The following is a 27,950-nucleotide window of genomic DNA, read 5'->3' on the forward strand; positions in this document are numbered from 1 at the left end:
TCATGCCAATCAGTAATACCCATGGGAGTCGTTTCCCGTTTATTAACTTTTTAGTTTTGTTGCAGTGTTTATAAGGGGAAAGTCATAGGGATCTCAGATACCACTTTGGTTGGTGTTACAGCGTGCAGTCGTGGGACTCCGCCGTTTCCATTCGCAGCATGCGGTTGGCTCATTTTCTCTGCCCTTGCATCCATCACCAACTCCACACCCTCCTCCTGTTCCCTCTAGGAGAAAACGGAATCGCTTGTGAAGCAGTATGATGCTGTTAGCCAACTCAACTCGGAGCGCTACGCGTGCTTAGAGCGTGCACAGGTCTTGGTGAATCAGTTCTGGGAGACGTATGAAGAGCTCAGCCCATGGATTGAAGAAACACAGGCATTTATAGCACAGTTACCCCCTCCAGCTATTGATCATGAGCAGCTCAAGCAGCAGCAGGAGGATATGAGGGTAAGGGGGAGAGGTTTTCATTTGCACCAGGTAAAATTGATTCCGCCCTCTCTAAAATGGAGGCTTCGTGCTATAAAAGGGCTGATGAATAAGGCTAAGATTTTGTGACAGGTATTTTAAGTCCCAGAAGGTCACGGGCAATAACCAAAAATTCACGGAAGCCAGTGACCTGTCCCTGACTTATTAAAAATAACTATGACGAAATGGGGAAAGAAAAGGGTCCAGCACTCACCGCTGCTGCGGGCTCCAGGGTTCCCCCCACCCATGGTAGCTGAGAACACGGGGTCCCCCTGCCTCCGCAGCAGCTTGGAACTGTGGGATCTGCCCGTGGTGGCTGGAAGCTGCAGGATCACCTGTGCCGGCTGGGAGCTGCGGGATCCACCTGCGATGGCAGCTGGGAGCTGCAGGCGTTCTCGCTGCCTGCAGTGACTGGGAGTTGCAGGGAGGCCTCTCCAGCTGACAGCTCCAACTCCACTGCATCGGGAGTAAAAATGTCACGGTGGTCTCTGGACTCACAGATTCCATGACTTCCATGACCTCCGTAACAAAACCTTAGCCTTACTGATGAGTGTAGTTTGGAGACCTGTAGGTGGCAGGCAGCTATCTAAACTCTCCAGTTTTTGGAGTTTCCACCTGTCTGTCACAATGACATCTGTAGAAATCCAGTCCAGATCAGATACTTGTCACACCCCTAAGAGTTTGTATTTTAAATAGAAATTTTGAATGTAAACCCATGGGAGATTGATTGTCTTTATATTTGTCCTCTGGGTGTAATGATGCCATAGGGGGCGTGTGTGTTCTCCTTAAAAGAACAGATGCGCAAAGAAAGAGCAGCTCTTTATCAGAATTATCATCTTGGGGGGTGGGAATATCAGCTCCTTGCGGGGGGTTGGTTTGAAGGTGGGGGAATACTGCTGAGGTTAATGGGAAAGCCTTCCTGTGGTCCAAGAGATGCCCGGGAAATTGATGGCATGACTTAAATATGCTGTGAATTTGAATGCACATCTATTTTTTCCATCCTATAGCAACTAAGAGAGTCTATAGCAGAACATAAGCCTCATATTGACAAGCTGCTGAAAATTGGACCGCAGCTGAAGGAGCTCAACCCTGAGGAAGGAGCGATGGTACAGGAGAAATATTTGACTGCTGAGACCATGTATGCCAGAATTAAAGAGGAGGTGCGCCAGCGAGCACTGGCACTAGATGAGGCTGTTTCACAATCCACTCAGGTACATTTCTCCTTGCGCACAAAGAAGCCGCAGTTTTGTGTTCGTGTTTATCACAGCTCCCTGGGGATGGCGGGCTCTGAAGTTTACGTCTGTACCGTTTCTTATAACTAAAACCCCATTACTGTTCAGATCTGTTCTAGGAAGCCATTTGCTGGCAAGCTGGTGTGTAGTGGGTTGAGCTGCATAGTGCTTGCCTGTTCAGGGGTGTCTGGGAAGGCTGGTGCTGATAGATTTGCAAAAGCGGTACAGAAAGAGATTGAATCCTGATGTAAACAGAGTAATAAATGTTTACAGTTTTAATAATGTTCCTCATTAAAAGGGCTTTTTTGCATCTGGCCATGATGGACAGGTCTGGCGAGACTGAGTAGCACTTAGAGAACTGGATCTTGTTCCTGATAAGCAGGAAACTACTGTACATGTAATGAACAACTACAAGATCATTTACATGGGAGAGTTAATCATCTTCCCTTGTATATAGACTATGTGGAGGAGTCCTAAAAGGGAAGAACTATGTGAAAGGAAGGGCAGAGATTGTACATATTGAAATGGAGAAAGGATGTGAAGAACTTCTGATGCATGCAATTGGGATTAGCATTTGTAGCGATGTTTCACTTCAGCTAATTATTTACCGCAGCACAGTTTGGTCGTCACGTCTGAGTTATTTATTCCTGCGTTGTTTAGTCACTTCTCTTGGTTTGCACTTGTATTAACTCCAAGTTTTTCCCCCCAACACACACCTTCCGTCTCATCTCTCACTCACATTGTGGAATGTGTTATCTTTGTGTGTTGCTGCCTGTTCCTGTCTTCCCCACATGGTCCCATTTCATTGTTGTGTTGACCGCGCCCCGCCATTGCAGATCGCAGAGGTAAGCCTCCCCACGTTAGCTGTTTGTTTACATTCTCATTCTTTGGGCTAGATGAGTCTTAATTCATTTGATACCCAGATTTCTACTGTATTATATTTCTGTATGCAGTTCACTGGAACCTGTTAAGAACAAACTCAGACACGGTGAAATTCCATTGACTCTTTCGTTTTGTTGCAATGTGCAAATTGAAGTTCCACTTTATAGTGAGCTTCTGCTTAGAATCCAAGTGTTCCGTAGGGGAAAAAACATTTTACTAGAAAAGGGATCTACGCTGAAGTATATTCTGCCTTAGCAGGCTTGAGTGGTTGGTTCGCCCACGTTTGTTAGTTTTAAGAGAATCTAGTGACGATAGAGTTTGCACCTAGAATCTATTTCTTTTTTCTCTGCCGTTATAATGTGAAACTCAGCGGAAACAAGAGCCTCTCTTACTGTGCGAGAGTAGCAGGTCCAGTTCCGTGGGCAGACATCTAATTATAACAAATTCTCCCTTATTGCCCTTCATTCTGTCTTGTAAACACTAGATTATCTTTAATGCTAACTTTAACAATGCCAAATCTCCTTCCTTTGGCAGCAAGATTAGCCAAAGCAACAGCAGAAACCTGAAACTCAAGCAGCACAGTGTCCCGTTCTCTCTCCTTTCCTATACACACGTGCTTTCCACCAGGTGGTTGCAGTCGGTTTGGGAGTTGAGATGGTTTCTGTGCCAGGCTCCCCAGAGCTGAGGCCCCTGTGGAGCCAAACACACGCAGGTTACAGCTAATGTGTTGGTTCCTGGATCAGGACTAGTGTGACTGAGTCTTCCTATTTCCATTCTGTGGCACTGCCCTTTGGAGGGAAGGGGATGTCAGTCAAACTTGAATTTTGTGGGTTTGGGTACAATAACAAGCTGCTGCTGCATTTGGTTCGCGGTTTCCTGTGCCCTCTCTGTAGGCTTAGCTAACTGCAAACTCCTGCAACCAGAATGCAGTTGTTAGCGACAAAACCGGTGGCAGACATCAGATTGGAGGCTGCAGGTGTAATGGGCATTCTAGGAAACATTAATTCTATTTAGCAAAAGAGAGTACTTCGCATGCGCTTAACATTATGCTGCATACATTGGAGTAATTCAGTACTGTACGGTCCTCTAACCTGCCTGATGGACTTGCCTTTGTTCAGTTCCATGATAAGATCGAGCCTTTGCTGGAGACGCTGGAGAACCTTTCCTCCCGCCTGCGCATGCCGCCCGTGATTCCAGCCGAAGTTGATAAAATCAGGGAGTGCATCAGTGAAAACAAAAATTCCACCATGGAGCTGGAAAAACTGCAGCCAACCTTCGAGGCGCTGAAACGCCGTGGGGAAGAGCTGATCGGGCGATCGCAGGGGGCAGACAAGGACCTGGCAGCCAAAGGTATCGCACGGAGGTGCCGGAGACGTCTCACGTCCGCTCAGAGAGGCAGTTGGTTATATTTAGCGTATCTAGGATGGCAAGTTTCTCTCATAACCACAGTGTATCTTGTTTATTGGGGGACTGGTGTTGACAGAGCAATAAGGCGCATTTGCCTGCTCTGTGATGGGTCCAAATCCTGCCCAGTTCAGAGGGAACTGCAGACTGTTACCCGTGACAGCTCTCGGGGGGGGTCTATTCTCAGTGAATTGGTTTCAGTTCAGGCCCTGAAGGGGGGCAGAAATGTCCACATCACAAAACCACCAATACGACTGGCACCTTTGTTGGCAGTCTTGGGCGCGAGCCCGAGGATTGAATAAGCATGGAGAGGTGGTCAGATATGGGGCGAGCACATGGGCAGACTTGTAACTGTTATCTGGATAAATGAAGGCTCTGTAGCTGTATCTTGTTGTTCGTCACATTTTCTTTCTAAGTTCGTATTTCTGCACTCTTGACCATTTTAATTCTTACCTCAGGGTAAGACTACACAGCAAAAAAAGGCCCCCACAGTAGCGAGTCTCGGAGACGGGGTCAACAGGTTCAGGCTCCTGCTATAGCTGAGCAAACGTTGTGGGTTAGGCTGGTGCTCGGGCTCTGAAACCCACTCCCCCCCCCCCCCCCCTTGGGCTTCAGAGCCAGAGTGCCAGCCTGATTCTGAACATCTCCACGGCTGTGGGTATCTACACCGTCCAAAGCCCGAGTCTGCAGATTTGGGCTCTGAGACTCAGTGCTGCAAGTTGTGCAGATTTGGGTTTGTTTGCTGTGTAGACAAACCCTTAGGCCTTTCTCATCATAATGTTTGTATCCAGATGCTTTGATTGGTAACTGGAGATTGCTGGTCAGAACAGGGTAAGAATAAAGAGTCCTGACTTGTTTCTTTCCCACCTCCAGAAATCCAAGATAAGCTGAATCAGATGGTGTTTTTCTGGGAAGACATCAAGGCTCAGGCAGAGGGACGTGAAAGTAAGTTCCTCGATGTCCTGGAGCTCGCAGAGAAATTCTGGTACGAAATGGCAACCCTCCTAACTACTGTCAAAGAGACGCAGGATATTGTTCACGACCTGGAGAGCCCAGGCATTGACCCATCAATCATCAAGCAGCAGGTGGAGGCAGCAGAGGTGAGGACTTGTGGACATGTCATTCCACATAGGCCCCGTCGGTGCTACAGCTTGTAACCATGTTTGGGTCTCAAATGAAGATGTGACCAAATGTTGTTGTACCCCGGTTTGTGAGCACCCGACACAGTTACAAATCATGCTGTCATTTTATTTAGAAACCATGGGAGAGCCATGATTTGGTGGGCATCGGGAAGAGTATTTCAAGTTACTGTTTCGTTTCAAGTGGAAAAAATAATGGCCTTTCCCAGAGACTGAAACAGTGCTAAAATCATCTTAGCTGTAACTACGCTGGGGAAAACTCTTATCAAGCAAGTGTTCAGGGCTGTCCGCCACCCTGTTTAGCGCATAATTGTTCCCATGATGCTGCTCCTAATGTGAGCTGGACCTGTCTAGATTGTGAGATGCAGATTACATTCCAGTTAGACTGAAGGCTACTGTAGAGTAAAACGATAGTAGTGGATGGACAGCAACACTCATCTCTATTTGGAATCACGTGTTAGAGTCCATTTTGGATGTTTGCATAGTTGACCGTAGTTTGACTCAGGGTTTTTTTAAGTATGTATACATCTCACCCCGATGTACTTGTACGTGCCACTCCCACGTTATAACTAGTCTGACTTTGGTTTAGAAATACTGGCTCTCAGACAGCCTGTTTAATTCCTAGTTTCGTAAAACACTCCGAAAACTATATAACTTGCAGATAGGGTCACCATCTTTCCAGTTCAGACAAATGCAGGTGTGGTTTTTACCTCGTTTTTCCCATCTGTTTGCAAATGGTGACGGCATCCCATGCATCAGACAATGTAAGAAGTGTGGATTGGACTCAATTACCTTGGCAGATAATGAAAACACATACCTGCTTCTTAATGTGATGCACCTGTTGGGTTGAGGACTAATTAGTCTCTGTCTTCAACCAGAATGCAAAACATTAGCTAGCAGGTGTAATCTCTGCACTCTAGCTCCCATGGCATGCACCGTCAAATGGAGTTTTGGAATATCATTTACTAAACAAACCGATTTTTTAATTCATTGCACTCTCTGAATCTAGACGATCAAAGAGGAAACTGATGGCGTGCACGAAGAACTGGAGTTTATTCGTGTGCTTGGAGCTGAATTGATTATGGCCTGTGGTGAAACTGAGAAACCAGAAGTGAAGAAAAGCATTGACGAGGTAGGAAAACCAGCAGCTCAGAATTCAGGCAAAAGCCAGGTGAAAGGCAGTGTTGGTTCAGTTGGAATAGTGTATTGAATTTGGGGGCAATCCTGTGTTTTGCAGATGAACAATGCGTGGGAAAACCTAAACAAAACCTGGAAGGAGAGGCTAGAGAAACTCGAGGAGGCTATGCAGTCTGCTGTGCAGTATCAGGATACGCTGCAGGTGAGGCAGCTGTTGGTGGTTATTCATACGGTGTGGACCAGCAGCCCATTGTGCTAGGCACTGCATGAGCACAGAACAAAAAGACTGTCAGTTCTTTGGGGCAGTGACTATCTAAGTTAGGCCCTGTGTCCAATGACCCGCTGAAAGCAGAGCATTCAATCAGCATTTCTTCTGCTTCTCCTGTGACAATTTGAAATTGACCCAGCCTGCGTTCACCCTCTCAAATAATTGTACATTTTGGGGTGGAGGTGGCAAAGGATGGGGGAAATGTGCCTGATCCTAGTCTGCTGCTTGTGCTGCGGGTCAGTGGAAGGAAGGAGATCACTAAGCAGTGTGCTTGTTGAGCATGAAAACTACCCATCTGTTTGCCTTGAAAGAGAAGTTCTGTTGATTAGTCCAAGCATGGCACAGGCTGCCCCCAGCTCTGAGGAACGGGTGTGGCTTGCCGTGATTGTGGAGGTTTGGTTTTCCTAACTGTGTATGTGTTCCTCTTAGGCAATGTTTGATTGGCTGGATAACACTGTGATTAAGCTGTGCAACATGCCACCTGTCGGCACTGACCTCAACACTGTTAAGGAGCAGCTGAATGAGATGAAGGTAAGCGGTCTACGTTAGACACGGTTCTCCAGGGCTTGTTATGTGTTGGAGGCAGAGTTCTGCAGTTTGTTTGTTTGGTTTTTTTGTTTTGTTTCCCCCTCCACGCTTTGGCAGGAGTTTAAAATGGAGGTTTACCAGCAGCAGATTGAAATGGAGAAGCTTAATCACCAAGGCGAACTGATGCTAAAAAAAGCGACCGATGAGACAGACAGAGACATCATCAGGGAACCGCTGACAGAGCTGAAACATCTCTGGGAGAACTTGGGCGAGAAGATTGCTCACAGACAGGTATAGTGAGGGTGGGCTGCCAAAACCCAGGGCTGAAAATAAACCTAAGTCATCAGCGTCATCATCCTCTTCCTGCTCCCTCCTGATTAACATTTTCTTTGTCACCTTTGAACAGCACAAGTTAGAAACTGCTCTGCTGGCACTTGGTCAGTTCCAGCATGCATTAGCAGAACTGATGGCCTGGCTGACCCATACAGAAGAGTTGTTAGATGCGCAAAGACCAATCAATGGTGACCCAAGGGTCATTGAAGTAGAACTTGCCAAACACCACGTACGTATTCTATGTTCTGCCTTTTTATCTGGCCTTAAAGGGGACGATGGCTCCCGGGAAGTTATTTACATTGATTTGTTTCTTTGGGATAGTGCTGGGGTTAGCAGAACATTTTAGAGGCATGTGTCTTAACGTTACCCAATCCACGCTGTGCAGGTACTGAAGAATGATGTGTTGGCTCACCAAGCAACGGTGGAGACGGTAAATAAAGCTGGCAATGAGCTCCTGGAATCCAGTGCAGGAGACGACGCAAGCAGCCTGCGGAACCGGCTGGAGAAACTGAATTCGTGCTGGGAGTCTGTCCTGCAAAAAACAGAGGAGAGGGAGCAGCACCTGCAGTCAACGCTTCAGCAGGTCGGTGAGCTTGTTCTGGAGACAGAAATGTTCATGCATGCAGAAGAGATCCGCAGAGGGTGTCCGGGTTGGCTTGGTGTCTCTTTCCAGGGTGAAGGTTAGAGGATGTGATGTATTGTCTTGTCTTCACTGCTAGAAAAGGTGGTGTTACCTCAGGGTAAGTAACTCATGTGAGCTGTCCCAAGATGACAGGACTCTTTAGATTTACCTTGAGGTAAAGTAGGTGAGGACACCACTATGCCCCCACCTGGGATTAGCCTCGCCTCATTTACCTCATGATGGAACTATAAAGTACCTCATCTTTGCTGTCTTTTGACCTTGGGATAACTCACATGTATTAGTTACCCCACCCCCAGCCCGGCGAAAAGGACACTTTTTTCAACCGCGAAGACCAGGCCATAGACAGGAGGCACGAACAGTCTGTAAATAGCAAGTTACGTCTTTCCAAACCAAAGGTGCATTCATTCCGAGGGGAAGTCCTGCTCTTCCAGACGAGCCTTTTCTCTTTGAGAACTCAGCTGTGCGTGTGAACTTGCTGAAATGATTATATTGTTTAAAAAATATATGATAATATACATCCTCTTTTTAGTACCTTTGTAAAACTCTTCTCTGCCACCTCATCCACCATGTCAGGAATCCCAATGTTAAACCTGAAAGCCAGACAATGGTTGCTGCTGTCATCCGATCCCTGGCTGATATTGTGTTCCTTAACAGGCCCAGGGTTTCCATGGCGAGATTGAAGACTTCCTCCTCTGGCTAACAAGAATGGAGAGCCAACTGTCTGCATCAAAACCCACAGGAGGTTTGCCAGAAACTGCCCGTGAACAACTCAATGCTCATATGGTAAAGATTTCAAATGCCTTTAATTCAACTAACTTCTCTCTGAAATGTCAGCATAGAAACATGTCTGTGCCGCATGGTGTAGTCCAGTGGGTCTCAAACTTTTGTACTGGTGCCCCCTTTCACATAGCAAGCCTCTGAGTGCAACCCTCCCTTATAAATTAAAAACTTTTTAACATATTTAACACTATTATAAATGCTAGAGGAAAAGTGGGGTTTGGGGTGGCGGCTGACAGCTCGCGACCCCCCCCCCCATATAATAACCTCGTGACCCCCTGAGGGGTCCCAACCCCTAGTTTGAGAACCCCTGGTATAGTCTAATTGGGGAATGGGATGAGTGTCTCTTTTGCCACTTCTCTCTCCAGGGTTACAGAGGACCATTAGGTTTGCAGATGATGGCTATGGACAGAATTTCCCACTATCTTAATGAACTGTTTATCTCTACTGATAGCATGATGATAAATATCTCACTGTCAGTTTGTTGTGTGTCCTAACCCCAGTGTCTCCACAAACTTGGAGTCTAGGGAACTGCAAATCCCTGATACAGTATCTCTGTCTCTAATGTTTCGATGGTGGTTTGGTGTAGGAGCTGTATGCCCAACTCAAAGCCAACGAAGAGGTCTACAGTCAGCTGTTGGCCAAGGGGCAATTGATCCTGCTAAGCCGCGATGACTCTGGCTCTGGCTCAAAGACAGAGCAGAGCGTCATGCTGTTGGAACAGAAATGGAACTTGGTCAGCGCCAAGATGGAGGAGAGGAAGGTAATGTTTGGGGCCAAAATACAATCCATGTTTACTACGAAAGACATGGCTTGAAAGTAAAATGCCATTAGTTCCCTGCTGTAGTAATGCTGTCTCCAGAACGCAGGTTTATTGCAATAAGCCGAATCTGCAATGTGCTTCAGACACCCAAGATCAGTGCTTTTAGATCAGTTCTTTTAGATAATTTTTCTCCTGATTACATATACTTAGCATGCCTTCTGACATAGGTATTATCAGTGATGTCTGACATCGAAGTGTTAACTGTATGGCTAGTTACCAGAGCAGGCTAAATCTTAGAGAGAAAATGAAAGTAAAATTAAATGTGAGTGAACATAAGAGAGAGGCTGCTAAACGAGAAATAAAAGAAGATATGAAGAGCATTATCCAGTTCTGAAAAGCAAAGGTACACAGCTTCTTCTTAAGAGACAGCAGGCCAAATTCTCTGCTGACCTAATTCCATTGCACTGGTACTTTGGTCAGCGATAAGCTCTCACATAAAATGAGAGAAACTGGCCTCTACCCTGGCTGAATTTCTGGCTCTGCAGCTGTCACTACTGAAGTGTCGTCTCCCTTCCGCAGAACAGCTTCTCTCGTGGAGGCTTGTTTCCTAGGAAGCTCTGATGGCAACACAGCCACTTGTGTGTTGATTATCGAGCTGTCTCCTCTTTCATGTACAATTCCTGTCCGTTTGTTTCAGAAGAAGCTGATTCTGAAACAGCCACTTTCGCTGAAATCTCCTCTTCTTGGTAAACAAGTCATGTTCTTTGCTTGAACTGATGAGTTCCCATTAGAGAGCTCATTTCATCTTAGAGTACAATACATGTCTTTGTCTGCAAAGCCTCACATTGTGAACTTGGTGCTCTCTTTGTGTTTCCTTCCCCTTATTAAAATGCAGTCAAAGCTGGAAGATGCTCTCAACCAGGCAACAGAGTTCCAGAACTCCCTACAGGACTTCATTAACTGGCTGACCCTAGCAGAGCAGAGTTTAAACATTGCCCCTCCACCCAGCCTTATCCTAAATACCGTGCTGTCTCAGATAGATGAACACAAGGTAACTTGGGGGAGCTGGAGTTCGTTGCAAGCCACGCTCAAGTGCTTTGTGTGTATGGAAGAAACTCGGAGACATTTCCATGTTTTTTCTTTAAATGAGAGTAAATCTTCGTTACTCCAGGTTTTTGCCAATGAAGTCAATGCTCACCGGGACCAGATCATTGAGCTGGATCAAACAGGGAACCACCTGAAGTTCCTCAGTCAAAAGCAAGATGTGGTTTTGATAAAGAACCTGCTGGTCAGTGTCCAGTCCCGTTGGGAGAAAGTCGTCCAGCGTTCCGTGGAGAGAGGCCGAGCTCTTGACGATGCAAGAAAACGGGCTAAACAGGTGAGGGATGTGAAAACGGTTGTAGACGACCTGACGATATTGCTTATCCTCTAGCTTTCAGGACCCAAGTGTCTCATGCCTTCAGAAGGCCTGGAAGACGCACACACCAAGTTCTAACTGCTCTCCCCTTTTGTGCAATTTCAGTTCCACGAAGCTTGGAAAAAGCTGGTTGATTGGCTGGAAGATGCAGAGAATCACCTGGACTCTGAGCTGGAGATTTCCAATGATCCAGACAAAATCAAACTGCAGCTCTCCAAGCACAAGGTAGAGGGTTTGTTTTCATGCCAGCTGTGATGAATGCCCTCAAGTGTGGGTTAGTTGGAAGGGAAGAGAAACCACCTCTCAGTCAAAGCAGTGCAACACAGTCACTTTCCTACAATCTAAGGGAAGAGATGATCCAGTAAGAGGAACGGCATACTCCACGCTTTAGTTGAACGTTACAGTAGCATAGTTACAAAGTTGTACGAGAGAGGCATTTAACCCACTATGCTATTAACTCACAAGTTTTTATGCATTGTAAAGACATTTCCTTTGTGCCCTTCTCTGGTTGTAAAACTCAGGAGTTCCAAAAGACCCTCGGTGGAAAACAGCCCGTTTACGATACCACGATCCGGACGGGCAGAGCCCTCAAAGAAAAAGCTGTGTTGCCAGATGACACTCAGAAACTGGACAACCTCCTTGGAGAAGTGCGGGACAAGTGGGACACAGTCTGCGGAAAATCTGTGGAAAGGTGAGAGGAACATTTGTTGCAAAATACTGTTGCAGCGTTGAAGGACCAGAGATGAGATGATCCTGTGAAGCTTGATTTATATCACACACTGTAAATGTGCTGTGGAGAATATGAACCTAGGCCACAGAGCAGAGATGATGACAGGCATGGCATCAGAAATGTAAACTGACTGTCTAGCCAGACCTCCGTAAGGAGATCGATCCAGGTGGTGTTTATCTACAAGGAGGCTTTGTCTTTCGGGGATTTGCCATGATGATGATAACATCGAAAGATGGGCGGAAAAGGAAACACTTTCCAATTTAACTGCAAGTAGCATGGATATTCTGGGCCAAAAGTTTGTACAAATGTCCTTTGGTACTCTCTTTGCAGGCAACACAAGCTGGAAGAAGCCCTGCTGTTTTCTGGTCAGTTTATGGATGCGCTTCAGGCCTTGGTGGACTGGCTGTACAAGGTGGAGCCCCAGTTGGCTGAAGACCAACCAGTCCATGGTGATCTGGATCTGGTCATGAACTTGATGGATGCTCATAAGGTAAGAGTGGGGTTTACCAGCTGCCCTTTGGAAAGTGAAAGTAACTTTAGTTCCCCATCCGCTGCGTAACAGAAGTACCAGGCTTATAGCATCACGGCAAGATGTGTGCTGTAGCGCTGCATACTCTACTGTGCAGCTTTGATTTCCATTGAGTAAATGCCTGGGAGACAGATTTGAAAAATGATATTGCTATTTTGGAATTGTAACATAAACCTTCAGTTCTGCTCTGTTCCACCTTGGATTTTCGAGAAGGGGTAAAGTTTCTATGCTTCTGTAAGCTCCTCTTTGGCAGTATTCATTAGGAGGTCTCAGCTGTGAGTGCTTTCACTTCTGGATTAGGTCAGAGGTTCAAATCCCAGGCTAGAACTTGGGCTCCTGTTCCAAACAGCTACTGTATTGGAGTGAATGGTGATGTCCTATTAAACATGCCATCCTTCAAGTCAGAGATTAAACCATGATTCCTTCTGCGTCACTCTGATGGTTGCCCAGATGCAAGTTAAAGATTCCCATACTGCTCTCAGAAAGAGTAGAGGATAACTTTGGTATCCAGGCGGACAGTCTCAATAAAACAAGCTCAGCTATCTCTAGCTTTGGGTGGTGTACTGCTGACGGTGTGTGTGTGTTATGGTGTAACCTACTGGTGCGTGTGTAACCTGAGTGTGAGTAGATCTGTAACTTACACTCACCAGTGGGTTACAATAATCTATGGTGCCTACATGATCTATGCATAGGTGCTGATTCCGTGGGTGCTCTGGGGCTGGAGCACCCACCGGGAAAAATTAATGGGAGCTCTGTACGCACCGGCAGCCAAGCCCCCCCATACCCCACCTCCTCCTCCGTCTCCTCCCCAGAACGTGCATGTCCCCACTTCTCCGCCTATCTCCCAGCACTTCTGTCTTGCCACCACCAAACAGCTCTTTGGTGGCGTGCTGGGGAGGAGTGGGAACATGGCGCAGTCAGGGGAAGAGGTAGGGGTGGGGATTTGATGAAGTAGTCAGAATAGGGCAGAGTTGGGGCGGAGACTTTGGGGAAGGGGTTGGAATGGGGGCAGGGCAGGGGGCAAGGCGGGGCTGGGGGCAGAGGGGGGTTGAGCACCCACCAGTGGGAGCAGAAGTCGGCGCCTATGAATCTATCTATAACCAATTCTGTTTCAAGGAAAATACATTATACTAGAAGAAAAATGCTAAAATTGAAGCATTTCAAGTGGGGTTTGGTGGAAGAAAGCCAACCACCAGTTCAACTTCATATACCCTGTATTGTCAGACTTCAAGCCTGTGCTGCCCCTTTTCTGTGGATAACAAGAGAAAAACCCTCCATACAAAGACCCATGATGGACCTTTCTCTTCTCCCTTGGTAGGTTTTTCAGAAGGAACTGGGGAAACGCACGGGTACCGTGCAGGTGCTCAAACGCTCGGGCCGGGAGCTCATCGAGAACAGCCGGGATGACACTACCTGGGTTAAAGGGCAGCTTCAAGAGTTGAGCAATCGTTGGGACACAGTGTGTAAGCTGTCTGTGTCCAAGCAAACCCGGCTGGAGCAGGCCTTGAAGCAGGTACGGAGAAAGAGGCTTCCAAGTTCACTTTCACTTTCAGGGTTTTATATGTGGCTCTGAACCTGTACAAATTAAAGGGTGAGTCTTGTCAAGAAATGAACCAGAAATCTGTGTTCTGGAGCTCTGTACAAACGTTTGCCATCTTCCAGGGGGGAAATGTTATAGGACACTATCTCTCCCCACTGTGATTAGATCAGGAGATCTAGGTACAGTTTCCAGTTCTGCCACAGACACCCTGTGTGACCTGTGGCAAATCACTTAATCTCTGTCTCAGTTCCCGTATTGTAAAATTGAGATAGTACATCCCTACCACACAGGGAATGTTGTGAGGATAAATTAACATCTGGAGTCACTGTCATGGGATCGTCTCACTGTGAGAGTACAGATCATTAGAATTCACAACCTCCAGTGTTTATTGTGCAACTGGACTGGTCCAACAGATAACGGTCAAAATGAGAGAGCTGTTCTGAGGGTCTCAGTTAGTCAAAAAGAAAAAAGTAGAAGAATAAAAGCCTTGATTGGAAAAGCCGCATTGATACGCAGTGTGGGAAAATCAGAAGGGACTGATGGTGATAAACTATTCAGAGCTATAGGAACCATACGAGATGTTGGGGTAAACTTAAGGCTAGGAAGGATAACAAGATGCTGAGGTGGTATTTGGATCCATAGTAGTTAGTATATGGAATAAATGACCAAAGGTAACAAGATGAGCAGAGCAGACGAATAGCTTTTAAAAGGGAGTTAGTTTTGCCTTTTCAGTGCAGCTAACGCAAAGGGAAGGGAACAAACTACATGACCAACTCCAGTTGTTTTGTTTGTTTGTGTCACTGCAGCGCCTACACGCCCCAGGCATGCAGCAGGATCTCATCGTGCTAGGTGCTGTACAAACACAATGCAAAGTCTGGTCTTTTATTTCCTCTGTTGCTATTAGAGACACTACTGTGCCTTGCTTCTTGAATGATGGGTAGAGACTTGGGCTGTGTAGAGATTCTAGGGGTCACTCTGCATCTGTCTCTTGGTGCTCTTTCAGGCAGAGGAATTCCGGACTGCAGTCCACATGCTGTTGGAGTGGCTTTCTGAGGCAGAACAGACCCTGCGCTTTAGGGGAGCTCTGCCTGATGATGCTGAAGCGTTGCAGTCACTCATTGACATACACAAGGTAACCAGTCGCTCAGGAATGTAAGAAAATGTGGACTTCGCGGGTGTGTCGACACTGCCAGGGTTAGCAGGGCTTCGAGTTAGCAGACCCTGGGTTTGTTAACCCAGGGCTTGAGCTTCTACTCTCATTTGTAACTCCAGGTTAGGAATTGCTGAACCCTTTCTGAGGCTCCAACATTATGCAGGCCCAAGTCCATCCCCCAATATCCCAGACTTCCTAGCACCCTCCCAAGGTGCAGCTACTCTAGCCTTTCTTTGTGGTGCAGTATGGGAAAACTTGACTGTCCAGAGGACAAAGAAAGTCAATCTGTGGGATTGGAGGATACTTTTAGCAGACTCCCAGAGCATGACTCCAGCGGGGCTGTGTCTGTGTTGCGGGGCAATAGGGCTTGAACATGGGTCCCAGCTTGACTCAGGCTTGGTCTCTGCTCCCCAGTTGGGTCCTGGGTCCGAGCTCTGGGTTCGCACAATGTGTGTGTCGCCCGAATGGGGGTTAGGCTTGAGCCTGAGTTCAAACCCTGGGCTTACCCTGCTCTGCTGACCTATTCAGAGCGGCCCTTAATGAAAGATGTGTGCCAGGAACAAAGGGCAGTAACTAACGTCTCACTCTTAGACAGCAGGAGTGAGACGTTTGGGCAGGACATTTTCCAAACAAGAGATTTGGATCTTGTTAAATAGCTATATGGCCTGAGTTGGGCTGGAGTAGTAATACCAGGCACTGCTGGGTAGGGAAAATTACCTGTGCTCTATACACCTAGAATGAAAATAACTTTAATCCAAAACTCCCAAGTCACTTATTTTTGAGTTTAAATGGGGGGATTTTAAGGGTTGGGTTAAAGGGACCAGATTGTCTCTGTTGGCCTGACAGCCGTTGTTGTTTCTGTGGAATCCTGCTGTCTAGGAGTTCATGAAGAAAGTGGAGGAAAAGAAAGTGGATGTGAACGCGGCGGTGGGGATGGGAGAAGTTATCCTGGCTGCGTGCCACCCAGACTGCATTACCACAATTAAACACTGGATCACCATCATCCGAGCCAGGTTTGAGGAGGTGAGTCACAGAGAACCCTGTCAACTTGAGCAGAGGAAAGGTCTTTCTCGTCACTGCTGAGAAATAGGGCCAGTAATAGAATCAATGATCAGTGTCTTCTTCTGGACGTTTCTCTGTGGGGAAGTTCTCCGACCTGTGTTATACAGGCGGGCAGACAAGATGATCACAGTGGAACCTTCTTGCCTTGGAACCTATGAAGCAGCAGGACATGTAAATGGGTTACTCTCCTGAATTATAGATGTCCTAATCCTGGCCGCTTGGATCAGTTCTCTCAAGTCAATGTGCATCAGGCAGTGAACCAGTAAGAGTGCTGGCTGCCTTATTTTCCTTATGGGTATTGGTTTCCTTCTCCTGAGGGAGAGCATCACGGAGTAAGTGCCTTTGTTTCCCATGCTGATGGCTAGTCTTGTGGATGTTTCCATCAGGTTCTGACTTGGGCAAAGCAGCACCAGCAAAGGCTCGAGACGGCGCTTTCAGAATTGGTGGCGAACGCGGAGCTCTTGGAGGAACTCTTAGCGTGGATTCAGTGGGCCGAGACCACACTGATCCAGCGGGATCAAGAACCAATGCCACAAAATATCGAGCAGGTCAAAGCCCTCATCTCCGAACACCAGGTAACTCCATTGCTGAGATCTTCCAACTTCCTGTCTACCCTGACAGGCAGCAGGGAGGCTGAACATTTTGTAACAACCACCTTTCTGGGGAAGAAGATGAGTTTACTTTTATTACAGCCGCATGTTAGTCATCCAGACCTGTCACTTTTAAACAAGTCTAGGAACTGTGTTCCATTCAGCTCAGGGAGCAAAATATCAGACTGGAACTCAAAGCCACAGGTGTGGAATAACTTTACCACAAATCCACATAGCTAGTGTTCAGTATGTACTTGTGCGTCTGCTACGGGCTTGGAGTTTCTCAGCAAGAATCTAGAGTGACAGCAGCTTGAAGTTGAGAAGATGATAAACGTTACAGTTCTCTTCCCCCTTTTGCCTTTTAACAGTCCTTTATGGAAGAGATGACACGAAAACAGCCGGACGTGGACCGGGTCACTAAGACGTACAAGAGGAAAGCCACAGAACCAGCTCATGGACCTTTCATTGAGAAATCCCGCAGCAGCAGTATGTTTGCAGCTTATTGCGATGTGCATCCTCTATAGGAATGCATTCTGAGAGCGAGGGGAAAACACACAGGAAACTCATTCCTCTGGCTCTAGTTCTCAGTTAGAAATACACCCTGCTTTGCCAACCATTTGGAATTGGCTGGGAATTGCCAGGGAATGAGGAGGGGGAAATGAGGTGGCATTTGCAGTAGTGGCTGACACATCCATTATTATTTATTCTTCACCTTTCTGCCAGCCAAAGACTCCTGATGGCTCTGATTTGAGTTTACAGAGGTTTTTGCTTATTTCAGAGTGCTGAAAACTTTGTGCTGTATTTAACTGCTCCCGTTCTGATTCTAGTTGCTCTAGCATGACCATTTCCTCATGTATGATTCTCGCAGCAGAAAGCCCTGTTCGCTCTAGTTCAGGAAGATGAAACCAAAGGGGAGAGGAGCACAGGAGTTGCTGGGGGTGGGGATTGCTGATTACTGGTGTCTGTAAAACTGCAAAACCGCCAGTACTGTTGTGCTGAACATTGCTTAATCTCATATTTTCTTTTTTAAAAGCTGCCAGCTCAATCCTTATGGGAAAACCTGTGAGAGATTTTCTATTTGAAAAACAAAGCTGTTGTCTTTTTTGGATCATCCAAACCCCACATCCTGCAATATCCCATGGGGCATATTTTTCTTTCTCTAGGGAAATCCTTGAGTCACACTGCCCCTCCTCCCATGCCAGTTTTCTCCCAATCGGAAACGAAGAACCCCCGGATTAACCAGCTCTCTGCACGCTGGCAGCAGGTGTGGCTGCTGGCACTGGAGCGCCAGCGGAAGCTGAACGACACTCTGGATAGGCTGGAGGAGGTAAGGACCCCATTATGCTGTTAAACAAGGGGTAGTTTGTGGTGGAAAAGTGTCGTTTACTGGACTCCCAAGAGAGAGAGGCAGAGAGCTGCCTCTTGAACTGCATTGCGCACCTCATGGGTAATGACTGTCCTAGTCCTAAAAACCCCAAGAAGAAACGTCTCCACTAAAACAGTGCGGCTGAAAACCATATTCCATAGTAACTGCAGGTTAACCGGGCTGCTCTGTGCTACTAAAGTCAGTACGTCTGTTGCTAATGAAGGTCAGACCTGGTTGGGAGTAGTAATACTATTCTTAAAAATATAGTGCTACTAAGTATGTATTTTTTCAAAACCTCTAATGTGATTTTTGTTTTTGTTTATGCTTAACAAAGCAGCTATGCCCAGAAGTGAGTGTTTTTGTTTTTTGTTGCTTTTTCTGTAGGTCAGTTCGGTTTATCCGTATGAACGTTTTTCTTTGTTACTTTTAACTCAGGGGCTTTTTTGAAAGCACTAAGATGTTGTTGCTTTGAGTCACTCTGAGCTCTTCTTAGCTGAAGGGCTCCTGAAAATCAGTCCTAAATGTGCTAAACCTCAGCCTCCGTAACTGAACAGTCTTCTCATGAGCAGTGATTTAAGCCAGTCTTGGTGTAACCTCGGCACTGCAGTTCCAAAGAACTGAATTTGGAAGCATTTTTGGGTCTTGTTGCCCACGTCTGCAGAGGTGTCATGTATCAAGAGTCAAGCTGGTGCGTGGGGGGAAGCAGGCTGACTTTGCTGGATAAGCATTACTTGTTAGTTTATCCATGGAGCAACATTGCTGTCCACCTCAGAGGAGAAACTGTTGTCCTTCCTGGAAAGAAACAAAGCAGGAGCTCTGTTCTCAGCTGCTTAGGCAAAAAGTTAGCTAGAACAATGCAGATGTGCAGAGTGGGAAAGGAATTGGAGTTTCAAAGGTAAAGGCACTGGGGCATCCTTAGGACAAGTCTGGGGAGATAACCCTGTTCTTAGACGCTTGAAAAGATATTATATTTGTATGTGTCTGTGTGTGTGTGTGTACGTCTATGTTATATCTGCATATGTGTATGTTTAAAAGTTTGGAGGATACGTCATTTTTTTCTGTGTCTGTGAGTGCGTGACACACATTCTACATGGTGGCTGTCAGATGCGTTGTGTCCCCTGTTCTGTTATGGAAACTCTGTGTCCATGGCTATGGTTTTAAGAGGAGTGGCCTAGTTATGCCTCTTTTTCCAAGTATTGCTTTGAAGAGGTGTGGAATAGGAGAAAGTAACAGTCAGCCCCCAAAGGCTATGCACAATTTGACTTAGTCACTGAAATCTTAGTTCAGCAAGACCTTCTGTAGAGCAGGGGAAGTTTTCTGTCTGTACTTTCAACTCCCGTTGACTCTAACTGGTCTTCTTCCAGTTGAAGGAGTTTGCAAACTTTGACTTTGACATCTGGAGAAAGAAATACATGCGCTGGATGAATCACAAGAAATCACGGGTGATGGACTTTTTCCGGCGCATCGACAAAGATCAGGATGGAAAAATTACCCGGCAGGAGTTTATTGATGGAATCTTAGCATCTAGTAAGTCTTGATCTGTTTCATCCCATCCTTCCGCAAAACCCGATAAACCCATCTCTGAGAAACTTTGTTTGCTCCCACCCTTTACGAGGCAAATGAAAGGCACATTTCTTGCACCTCTGTAAGGAGAGGACTGATAGCATGGCAGTCCCACCCCACACATTTGCAGTTGTTGCAATATGCCAAGAGGCTGTCGTTGCTTGAGGCCTGGAATCTATATTATACTTAGAAAGTATACAAGTAATTATGTAGCCTGTTTCTTTTCCTGTGCCTGTTGTGATGGGGATGCCAGGTATGGAAGTGTGGGTAGGGGGTGATACAGAATATGTGCTCTTTGCACAGATGGTGAGAGTTCTCTGTTCTCAAACTGTAATACATCTCTGTTTGTTTGTTTTTGTGTTTCATTCCAGAATTCCCCACCACTAAGTTAGAGATGACTGCTGTGGCTGACATCTTTGACCGGGATGGGGATGGCTATATTGATTACTATGAGTTTGTGGCTGCTCTCCATCCTAACAAAGATGCTTACCGGCCAACCACAGATGCTGACAAAATTGAGGATGAGGTAAAGAAGATTCTGAGGAGAGGGGTATTTTAGTGGGTATTATGTAGGGCTTCAGTTTTTCAATGGGTCAATTCCTCAAATACCTATCCAAAGAGGAAAAACTATGTTTTGGTGATGAGCACCCAGAGAATCACAGCGGTATTGACCCGAGATCAGTGTTCAAATATTTGGATATTCAAAACATTTTCAAGTGACGGTTGTTATAATCTGTATTTTATGCGCAATATACTGTGTCCCGTCTATCCAGTGCAAGAGATGCAGACTACTGATCCCTGACCTCTGCCCCTCTTGTTTGCAACAGGTCACAAGGCAGGTGGCCCAGTGTAAGTGTGCAAAGAGATTTCAAGTGGAGCAGATTGGAGAGAATAAGTATCGGGTAAGAGGAAGACATCCACATTTGCCATAATAGCACAAATTCTCTTAATTCCTAGCTCGTGTGTGATCCTACCAGGGAGAAGTGTCCCTTTTAACTTCTACTGAAGCAATCTGACTCTGTCGTACTGAGATCTTACTCTTTAAAAGAGTGAATCCGAATTTTTACCTGTGCTAGCCTCTTACCTTCTGAGATGCTAATTAAATCCAGAGATTAGACCAATAACGTGCACTCAGGAATCTGAGACATAGATTTATCTTGGGCTCTGTGGTGAGGGAATAACATGAAGATCTTAGAGATTAGTTTGTTCTTCCCCAAGTTGATCTGAGGGTCTCTGGAGATGAGAGTTTCTGGGGAAACTGCAGCAATATACCATTAATGGAGCACACTGATTCCTTGATAGTAATCATAACTGTATGATCCTATTGGTGGAGAGTTTGCAAGTGGTTTCACTATCACATGAGCATGTAATGGAGGGGATATATATGGACAGATGGTTATAGATGGTCTGTGATATTCTCCTCCTGTGACTCTTTGAGAAGAGGGCAGGTAAAGGGGTCAGCGTGCTCTCCTGGTGCATTAAATCTTGGATATGCCGAATAGCCCAAGGACAAGACAAACATAGATGTGGCAGTGTTCTGAGAGCGCTTTGGCCTGCTTGCTGTCGAAGATGTTGTATCTATAGATACTATAGACAGTAACGGCCTCAATGTGTGTACCTGACGCCTCTGATTTTCTTCAATTGATGTAGCTCATTTCTAAAAACGTGTGCAAAATATTTGTGTAATGAATTTGTTTTAAGGTACTTCATGTTTTCATTTCAAATTATTCACTGGGATGGACTGACAGCAAACCATCCAGGTTTCCTGCAGACTTGCATTTTGGGCAACACTTGAGCACATTCAAATATCAGACACATTAAAATATCAGACTTAGGGCAAGTCTACACTACCGCGCTGCATCGGAGAGCGCTCTCCAATCAGCATAATTACTCCACCTCCATGAGAGGCAGAAGCTATGTCTCCTGCTGACATAGCACCAGTGTGGACTGCGCTCAGGTCGATGTAACTTACATCGTTCAGGGAGTGGCTTTGTCCCACAGTTGTGTAAATTAGCCCTTATTTGTGAATTCTGAAGCGATGAATTACAACTTCCGCTGTAGGGACAGAGGAGAACAGTTCGCCTGTCCAATAACATCAAGTACCCTGATTTTTAACTACCTGTGGTTAACTAAGATTTTCATGATTGTTGGATTGTTAAATCCTATAAAATGTTTTCTTGTTTTTCTCCCCCTCTTCCTCTGCTCTCCTTCTGATCTTCTCCCCACCCAAATTCTTTCTCTCCGTAGTTCTTCCTCGGCAATCAGGTACAGTGTGCCTTGCAATGCTGTCTCTCATTCTTTTTAACAAACGTGGCTTGGTGTGTGTTTATAATACCAATCTTTCTCTTGTTGCTGTGGGAAGGTGTGATCTAAAGAATGCTGTGTTAGAGCTCGTTGTATTACTTGGCAGAGTCTGGTATACAGAGTGACGTTTGCCTGGAAATGTGATACCAAATGGCAAAACTCCTTGGAAGAAAGAAGTAAAAAGTTTAATTGGAAACTCAGAAACCTACAAAGATGGAGAGATTTAGCCTCCGAATTGCTTCTTCCTCTGATGCCCCAGTGGTATTAGAGGTTATGGCATCATTCATGTGAAAGGGAACACATAAGTTTCATGTAAGGTACCAGGGGAACCCATGCTCATGGTGGAATTGTCTGAAAAGAGCATTGTCTCACGATTCTGACTCTACTACTGGAGGAATCATAGAATCATAGGACTGGAAGGGACCTCGAGAGGTCATCTAGTCCAGTCCCCTGCACTCAAGGCAGGACTAAGTATTATATTGTAACACTCCTCAAAAATATATACAGGCTGAAATTTTCTGAACACAGACTGTATACCAGGATCTGGACAGGTTTGACTATAACGCGGTCACTATGGAATGAAAACGCTGTATTCACATGATCAGTCTCTTAGGTAACAATAACTAAACCCTCATCCCCTGCTTCACCGACTTTCAGTAACTCGTAACTGGAAGAAAGTTCATGAAAAATTGCATGTACCTACTCTTACGTTATGGTAACTGAAGGCTGACTAGAACACAGGAATTCCATTGATAATGGGACTGGAGTGATGTCTTTCATCACAACCATGAAGGAAATCCATTTATTTTAACTACTGAGGATTTTTAACTTGAAGGGATGGACTCTAAATATGGTGCCATGAAAGAAGGAAATGTGAATTTCTTGAGTGAAGGAAAGGATAAAAACCAATTCCCTGTTTTTGCCAGCTAGGTGACTACAGACAAATCTTTGAAGGACACTATAAAACTCTATCTAATTATTACAATAAAGTTGTAATTAATGTTACAAGACTGGAGCAAGTTGTATAACTTGTATTTTTACCATGGAGGCCAAATTCTCCACTCTGCTTTATTGGAGTGAAGGGGCTACAAAATGAGTGTATCCAGCTAGCTGAGGATTCCCCTAGCATGGAGGAATTACTCAGTTAGTACAGAACCAGTGCAACGAAGGGGCATGGGCAGTGAGCCTCAGCGGGTATAAATAGCTCTTTCGGGCTATAGGTAGTTGGCATAGCAGCTGCACCAGGGGAAGGGTGTTGCCCCAGGTGTGCCCAGCAGCACATACTAGGTGCAGCTGAGAATTTAGCCTAGAAACTTCAAGACCAAAAATCATTGTCTCCAAAGCCAGACAGCTCACCTTTCCAGCACTCCAGCCCCCGACTGCTTAGCGCTAAAGATCTTCCATTCTGTGGCTCATTGGTTCTCCAGGGAGCAGAGCTGAGAATCCTAGCGCTCTAAAGCTAACTAAACTCCAGCCTCCACTTGCTGGGGAGAGCATGGAAGCAGGATCCCTTCATGAACAGACGCTGCCTGCAGCTGCAGATTGAAAGAGAGCCCTAGAGATGCCCACAGCTCGGTCCCACTCCTGATAGCAAAGGGGACATCTGAAAAGAGGCTCATGCATGGAACTCTTTGAGAAAGGGCTGTGCATAACAGGGGAGAGAGGTAGTCTCAGGAGAGAAGGGGGCATATGAGATGTTTGGGGCAGGAAAAGGAACTCTTAATCCTGCTTTGTCCCAATGCCCCCTAGCACTCTCTTTCTGCAGAAATCAATCTAGATGTGTCTTGAACTCATCTGTCATTTTTCTTACCTCAGTTTCCTCCCCAGTAACTTATCCCTTGTTTTCAGCATCGTTACCACAATTCTGCCCAGGTTTCCCCTAGTTACTTCTCATTTCCTAAGGTTTCCATTGTGTCTCCTGGTTTTTTAATTCCCTCCTCTCCATGTTAAAAAAAAAAAAAAAGAAGTCTCATTAACAATGCCTTCATAATTCTGAAATCCTCTATTAGATCATGTTGAAGTATCCCCCTTTTCAAAGGCAATCCACCTAATTTTCTTAGTTGTCCCTCATTGCTTAAGCTCCTGAGACAGGGTGGTATCTTTGCTGCTCTGTGTGGTACATGGCCAAGTACTCTTCACAGTAGTCCAGGTGTGGTTCTGCTGGATGTCTGAGTGTCATGTAAATATGAAGAGAAGCACGTGCATGGCGGTGGATGGAGACTTTTGATCAACGGTTATGTATGATAGCACGGGGGAACTGGAAAGAGATGTGTGATTTTGTTGATTCGGGGCACACGTGATACTTGTTTGAAATTGGAGAGATTTTAAATTCCTAAATGAACATTATAATCACTAATAAACGTTCTGGGACTTGAACCTAGATTTCTGCATTCTAGATTCACTGTAATTGGGTGACTCTCCTGTGGGAGCTCTCTTGCTGGCTGAGGCTCAGTGACATGCTTGCACCTCAGACTTGGTAAAGAGGTTTCATTCTCAGTGCTGATGCTGCACTGCTAGCATTTGCTATGCCAGCCTTCAGTGACATGTCAGGTGTCTCTTTTCAAAGCAGACTGCCTCAGGAGTGTCAGTGGGCAGTGTGGTCTAATGGATAGAGCACTGGGAGCAGGACTACAGTGGCTGGGTTCTACTCTTGGCTCTGCCACTGGCCCGCTACGTGACCGGAGGCAAGTCACTTCTCCCTGGGCGTCAATTTCCTCATCTGTAAAATGGGGACAATGGTGCTGTGCTCCCCCCACTTTGTAAAGTGCTTTGAGATCTACTGATGAAAGCACTACATAAGAGCTAAATAGTAGTATTCATGAAATGAAAGGCAGAGCAATAAAATTCTGTTTCTATGGGTAAAACCCACAAAAGATCAAAATATAAACTCTAATTTGCTACCTGGCCATCCTTTGATCTTCATTTGAATTTCTCAGCCTTTTTTTTTTTTTTTTTTGGCATTAACCCTAGAGAATCCTGTTAATAGCATTGTCCTGCGAGTTTCTTTAGATGAAAAAATTCTCATAAATTGACCCCAACGTGAATTGATTACCACATAACATAACTTTTTGATGTATTTGGAGAAGCCCTAAACATTGATAAGAGCTTTGAAAATGTTTAAGGTTACATGTAGCATTTCAGTGTAGTGATATTACTCACCCTGGCGCAGTCTGTTTTGGAGAGGAGCAGTCTCCCCATTTTATAGCCCTGTTATTTGAACTGCTTCTCTATTGGTTCCACAGTTTGGTGATTCCCAGCAGTTGCGGCTGGTCCGTATTTTACGCAGCACTGTCATGGTTCGAGTTGGAGGAGGATGGATGGCCCTGGATGAATTTTTAGTGAAAAATGACCCTTGCAGAGGTAAGGAAGAACCTATTTCTCAGGGACCTTTCATCTCCACAATAGTCGTGAAGTCAGCAGGTAGCACAGGATGCTTCATTGAAGCAGATCTCATCAATCTGTGGGCTTGTGCAAATAAAGGAAGATCTGGAGAAAACAGGAACTAAAAAAATCCAAAAACTTAGTGTGATTTTTATTGCAAGTCTCTCAATATTTGGTAATGTTCTTAAAGCCCCAGCTTCTGGAGTCATGTGAATAGGTGAGAATCTCAATTTTCATTTCGAAGGAAACAAACAAGTTTCTCGCCCTCGTGGTTGCTGAGAAAAGCTTGAAAATGTGATCTGAGTGCACCTGAAGGTTCAAAAATCAGAAAGCAAATAAAAAGAACTCTGTGTATTCTTTGTGTAAAAATCATATGATTTTAAGCCAATTGCAAAATTTTTGAACACCTGGGGATGGCAGTATTACGGTATGAAATCTTTGCAAAGAGTCTTCCAGAAAATCCAGACCTTGAGCATCAAGGAGTTAAAATTAGTTACCCTGAATAAAAAGGAAATTATTTTGTTAGCATACATTTTTTTTCATACCAATTTGCTGATCTTTCCTTTTTTGTAGTTTAAACCCCTCATTTTGATTTTAAACCCCTAATTTGTTGTCTGCGCTCATTGACGATGGTCAAAAGCTGGTGTCTTGTGTGTGTTTTCCTTTGGGTTGATGGCATGTGCCGATTTCAGCAGAACTCCAGCCTTCGTGAACTTGTGTGTCTTTTACGACAAACAGTTGTCAGTGTGGATTCCGCTGTGTTAGTGTTACAAACCCAGTGTGCTGATAGTTGGCTGGTGTGTTGGAGAAATCTAATAAAAACTGTTCCAATTCCATACAAATATAGGTAAAATCAGATGTAAGATGCCTCTAGACAAGAATATAATCTCTCTTGCTGATAAATGTGATTCTAATGTGCTGCTGCGCTCTCTATAAAGAAAATGCTCACATTGTATTTTTAGGGACAATGGTGCTGTTTCCAGAAGCTCTGTGTGTGTGTGCGCGCGCCTAAAAAATGTCCTGCAAGATTCCAGTTACCAACTCCTCCTTCCCCGCCTCTCAAACAAAACGGCAGGGCTGCATGGGGTGAAAAAGAGCTGTTCTTCAACTGTGCATTTCTTTCTTGACCAGTTTCTGCTTTCTCCTGCTCTGTCCGTTTCCTTGTACGTGTGTGTTTTTCTTTATTCTAGTTCACCACCCTGGAAGTAAAATAAAGCGCTCTGATTCCAGCTCTTCGATTGCCAGTCAGTCTCCGATAGGTTGGCGTTATTTTTGCTTTATCACTCTTGCCGGCAAACCTCCCGACCCCCCATCATTAAGAATGGCTTTGCTTCTTAACCAGCCCGCCTGCCCCACCACATCTGCTGCCTTTGTGAATGCTGAGACACAATGTTGACAATATCAAGAATTTTCTGGTCGAGACATTTTAAAACAGTTTTTAATTAAATCAACTCTCAGAAAATTGAGTGGCAGGTCAGAAACCGGAAAGCACACACACACAATATTATCTGTTCAAACTCAGGGTATGTCTACACTACCCGCCGGATTGGTGGACAGCAATCCATCCAGCGGGATCGATTTATCACGTCTAGTCTAGCCACGATAAATTGACCCCCCAAGCCCTCTCCTGTCGACTCCTGTACTCCAGCTCTGTGAGAAGCAGAGGCAGAGTGGATGGGGGAGCGGCAGCAGTTGGCTCACCGCGGTGAAGACACCACGGTAAGTCCATCTAAGTACGTCGACTTCAGCTACATTATTCATGAAGCTGAATTGCGTAACTTAGATCGTTCCCCCCCCTGCCAGTGTAGGCCAGGGCTTAGATTCATAGTTAGACATATTCATCGTTGCGCTTTCTTAGATACTATTCTGGCCTCCGTTACCGCAGTATCTGAACTCCCACAATCTTACTACTACATTACCTCACAAGTAAATATATTATTCCCAATTACAGATGGGAAACTGAGGCAGATCGATTAAGTGGGTTGACCAAGGTGTCACAGAGCATTTGTGGCTGAACTGAGAATTGAACCCAGCTCTCCTAAGTCCGAAGCTAGTGCCCTACTCACTGAGCCATCCTTCCTTTCTTACTCAGTTCAGCTGCCAGGGATCTTATTTCAGTTTATCCAAAAAGAGTTGATTTTTTTTAAAATTAGAAACATTTGGAAATAAACAAGGGAAGCTTACATTTTTTTATGACCTGAAAACTGAACCATGTACTGCATGGAAAAATTGGAGTCAGTGATTTTTCTCTGCATTTTGAAATGTTGCATCTCATAGACTCATAGACTCTAGGACTGGAAGGGACCTCGAGAGGTCATAGAGTCCAGTCCCCTGCCCTCATGTGAGAGTTTCTCCTGGATCAGTATTTTTTCATGGTAGAAAAAGATCAGAGTTAATCACAGCCAGTCCCTCTCTAAAAGGTCTTGATAAAGAGAGTCCATTTGGGCTTGATGTGGGACTTTAGTTTGAAATGAATAAGATGAAACCAATTCTTCAGTTTACATGTTTATTTCTATTTATAAAATAATGGATGTTCCCATGCCAAGGCCTGGTCACCCCATACTGTATATCAGCTCCAATTATTCCTTTGTAGATGTTTCTAGATGTAAAAATGGACTTTGGGGATGGTGCATGAGGCTGGTCTTTCAAAAGTCTACTCCACAGTGAGTTTTGAAAACACTTGGTTGTCTTGGGTTTAGTTTTCAGATACCTGTGTAGAAAATCAGCCTGTGAGCTAGCCTTGT

At 45.3% G+C, this 27,950-nt stretch overlaps 1 protein-coding gene across 20 annotated transcripts in view; it reads left to right on the forward strand.

Moving 5' to 3' along the window:
- Positions 1 to 27,950, forward strand: part of MACF1 (microtubule actin crosslinking factor 1) — a 249,021-nt gene that overhangs the window by 210,111 nt on the left and 10,960 nt on the right. For 14 of the 20 annotated variants that reach the window (XM_050932168.1, XM_050932181.1, XM_050932176.1 and 11 more), the window contains 29 exons: positions 229 to 447; positions 1,473 to 1,676; positions 3,698 to 3,929; positions 4,857 to 5,083; positions 6,132 to 6,254; positions 6,360 to 6,461; positions 6,957 to 7,058; positions 7,173 to 7,346; positions 7,462 to 7,617; positions 7,774 to 7,971; positions 8,686 to 8,814; positions 9,398 to 9,571; positions 10,467 to 10,622; positions 10,743 to 10,949; positions 11,094 to 11,213; positions 11,510 to 11,679; positions 12,049 to 12,208; positions 13,566 to 13,760; positions 14,791 to 14,919; positions 15,820 to 15,963; positions 16,389 to 16,577; positions 16,961 to 17,078; positions 17,756 to 17,919; positions 19,323 to 19,485; positions 19,893 to 20,047; positions 20,349 to 20,423; positions 21,769 to 21,786; positions 25,068 to 25,185; positions 26,397 to 26,465. In XM_050932168.1, the coding sequence (XP_050788125.1) occupies positions 229 to 447; positions 1,473 to 1,676; positions 3,698 to 3,929; positions 4,857 to 5,083; positions 6,132 to 6,254; positions 6,360 to 6,461; positions 6,957 to 7,058; positions 7,173 to 7,346; positions 7,462 to 7,617; positions 7,774 to 7,971; positions 8,686 to 8,814; positions 9,398 to 9,571; positions 10,467 to 10,622; positions 10,743 to 10,949; positions 11,094 to 11,213; positions 11,510 to 11,679; positions 12,049 to 12,208; positions 13,566 to 13,760; positions 14,791 to 14,919; positions 15,820 to 15,963; positions 16,389 to 16,577; positions 16,961 to 17,078; positions 17,756 to 17,919; positions 19,323 to 19,485; positions 19,893 to 20,047; positions 20,349 to 20,423; positions 21,769 to 21,786; positions 25,068 to 25,185; positions 26,397 to 26,465 (4,390 nt within the window). Of the gene's footprint in view, positions 1 to 228; positions 448 to 1,472; positions 1,677 to 3,697; positions 3,930 to 4,856; positions 5,084 to 6,131; positions 6,255 to 6,359; positions 6,462 to 6,956; positions 7,059 to 7,172; positions 7,347 to 7,461; positions 7,618 to 7,773; positions 7,972 to 8,685; positions 8,815 to 9,397; positions 9,572 to 10,466; positions 10,623 to 10,742; positions 10,950 to 11,093; positions 11,214 to 11,509; positions 11,680 to 12,048; positions 12,209 to 13,565; positions 13,761 to 14,790; positions 14,920 to 15,819; positions 15,964 to 16,388; positions 16,578 to 16,960; positions 17,079 to 17,755; positions 17,920 to 18,292; positions 18,404 to 19,322; positions 19,486 to 19,892; positions 20,048 to 20,348; positions 20,424 to 21,768; positions 21,787 to 25,067; positions 25,186 to 26,396; positions 26,466 to 27,950 lie in introns of those variants that run through there. The other 6 variants (XM_050932180.1, XM_050932178.1, XM_050932179.1 and 3 more) reach the window with 2 other exon arrangements.

This window comes from Gopherus flavomarginatus, chromosome 22 (genome assembly GCF_025201925.1).
Source record: "Gopherus flavomarginatus isolate rGopFla2 chromosome 22, rGopFla2.mat.asm, whole genome shotgun sequence".
In the NCBI taxonomy this organism is placed as follows: Eukaryota; Metazoa; Chordata; order Testudines; family Testudinidae; genus Gopherus; species Gopherus flavomarginatus.